The sequence below is a fragment of the Chondrus crispus genome, genomic scaffold (assembly GCF_000350225.1).
Source record: "Chondrus crispus Stackhouse genomic scaffold, scaffold_323, whole genome shotgun sequence".
Taxonomy (NCBI): domain Eukaryota; phylum Rhodophyta; class Florideophyceae; order Gigartinales; family Gigartinaceae; genus Chondrus; species Chondrus crispus.
In genome coordinates, this window is record NW_005179216.1 from 49,217 (window position 1) to 51,317 (window position 2,101).

At 58.8% G+C, this 2,101-nt stretch overlaps 2 protein-coding genes; both read left to right on the forward strand.

Annotated features, from left to right (window-relative positions):
* Window positions 1–158, forward strand: part of CHC_T00005900001 (hypothetical protein) — a 2,394-nt gene extending 2,236 nt beyond the window's left edge. Inside the window, exon 2 of the mRNA XM_005717557.1 lies at window positions 1–158. This exon is cut by the window's left edge and continues 1,204 nt beyond it.
* Window positions 159–1,641: 1,483 nt separating this feature from the next.
* The window catches only part of CHC_T00005901001 (hypothetical protein), a 2,317-nt gene continuing 1,857 nt past the window's right edge, over window positions 1,642–2,101 (forward strand). The window contains exon 1 of the mRNA XM_005717558.1: window positions 1,642–2,101. This exon is cut by the window's right edge and continues 1,781 nt beyond it. Within this exon, the coding sequence (XP_005717615.1) occupies window positions 1,642–2,101 (460 nt within the window).

Below are 2,101 nucleotides of genomic sequence, written 5' to 3' on the forward strand. Positions count from 1 at the left end.
GCTCCGGCTTGAGCAGGGCTTCAGGGTGGTCTTGGTCAATGAAGCGGGCGGCCAAATGGGTGATGGCGGCATCGAACTCGTCGCTGCGGTGGCGGATGTGCGGCAGCGACACAAACTCAAAGTCGAAGAGCTCTTCCAGCGGCTTGCCAGAAGAGTGGACCTGTGCCCAGATGGCGCGGACGTCGGTAAGCAGAAGGGTCTTGAGGCTGTGAAGCGAAGATCCATCGTCATGATCGCGGATGACGAAGACGAGCAAGGTCTTGACCGGCTCCTCATCCATGTAGATCTTGATGTGCTCCTGGAAGACGGTGCGGAGCAAGCCGTAGCCCGCGGCCTCGTGGCGGCCGAGATCGGCGGCCCAGACGTTGTACACGAGGGCGTCGGCAAGGGTGATGGCGAGGGTGGTGACCCTGGGGACGAGGTGGGTGTCGCCGTCGCGGCCGTCCGTGCCCTGGGTGTCGAGGACGAGGGCGCCCGCGTCGGAGACGGCGGCGACGCAGCCGGAGGTGCCGCGCGCGGCGAAGGGCTTGCCGACGGGGAAGTGGGTGCCGAAGAGACGGTTGGCGAGTGTCGACTTGCCGGAGCCGCGCGCGCCTAGGACAGCGACCGTGACGAGCGTGGTGCCCTCGTCGGTCTCCGGGAAGGCCGTGGCGGCAAATTCGTCGACCAGATCGGCCGCGGCAAGCTCGCCGCGCGCGGACACGAGTTGAAGGGTGCGCGGGGTGGACATGGTGCGGAGGAGCGTGGAGGGCGGAATCGGGAAAGGCGCGGCGGGACGGGGGGGGCACGGGGACGAGGAAGAGAAATTTTGTTTTTTGAGGAGGCGTGAGGAGGCGGATGGGCAGGAAAGGCGCTGGGCGGGCTTGAGCTCAAATTTGGCGATGTTGGGATCTCGGCGTCGGTTGGGGCCTCCAGGCTGGTCTGGATCGAAATTTTGAGATAGCGGTGGAATATTTTATTTTGAAGAAATGAAGATTTTCATCAATCTGCATGACAGGCATGCAATAACTTTTAAAAAGGGGTTTAAAATTTTTTTTTGTTACTTTTAGTACAGTATTGCGTAGTAGAAGTAGTAATATTTCTACTTGGATCAAAATATAATAATAGAGATAATGTTGCGTTTAGGGGGTGGGGGGGGGGCGCGATTCGGAAGGGAATTTTATTCAAATGCAAGGGTGGGCCGATACAGTATCATGCGGGGGGCCCCCGGGGGGGTAATTTTATCAATGCATGAGGGGTGCGCACCCTTCGAATGCCTTTATTTGTCTAACATTGTAAGGGGCCGATGCTATATCACGAAACTAGCGCACCCTTCTCTCTGAAATCACGTTCTGCGGAATGCTGTGTATTAATACCGTGCAACGAACCCCCGCAGACAGAAGCATCGTGGCGCAGTGGTTAGCGTGCTGGGCCCATAACCCAGCGGTCCTGAGATCGAAACTCAGCGATGCTATGTGAGTAAGCGCCCTAACAAGCGCTCCCATCCTTTTTTATTTGTGTTATTCCCGAATCTCTGGTGATGGGTTGATCAGATCCTACTTGGGCCCGACGTAAGTTGGGGTAAGTGAAGGTTTTGCCACACGCACAGATGCTCTGGACGATTTCACGATGGCATTGCAAGAGAAGCATGGGCGAAGAAGGATGGTGCTGCCAGAAGGGCCATGTCGGCGGCGCATCGGTGGCGCATCGGCGGAGAGCGTATTTCTCCGGCGGAGCCACTCGCAATGCGCCGTCGGCGACCGATTTGATCTAACACGTTATGATGGACGCCCGTGCTGTCGCCGGAGCAGCTCCCATGCGGCGCGTGCGCACGCAACGGACTATCAAAAATCCCTTCCCACCAATCACCACCGCCTCCGAGATTCGCCATCCGCTCCCCGCCCAACCGCCGCCGCACACGTGTCCGCGAAGATCACCCGCCTGTCGCAACCTCCTCCCGTCCTGTCGCACATCTGCTCCATCAGTGCTCCACAACGTCGGGGGCTTCACATTTTCGAAGATAACCCACCATTAAAGCTTCCCGCATCCCTCGCCCTCGCCACCTTCCTTCCCCCACCCCCGACCTTTCTCCCCCACCCCAACTGTCCCGACCGTTCCCACC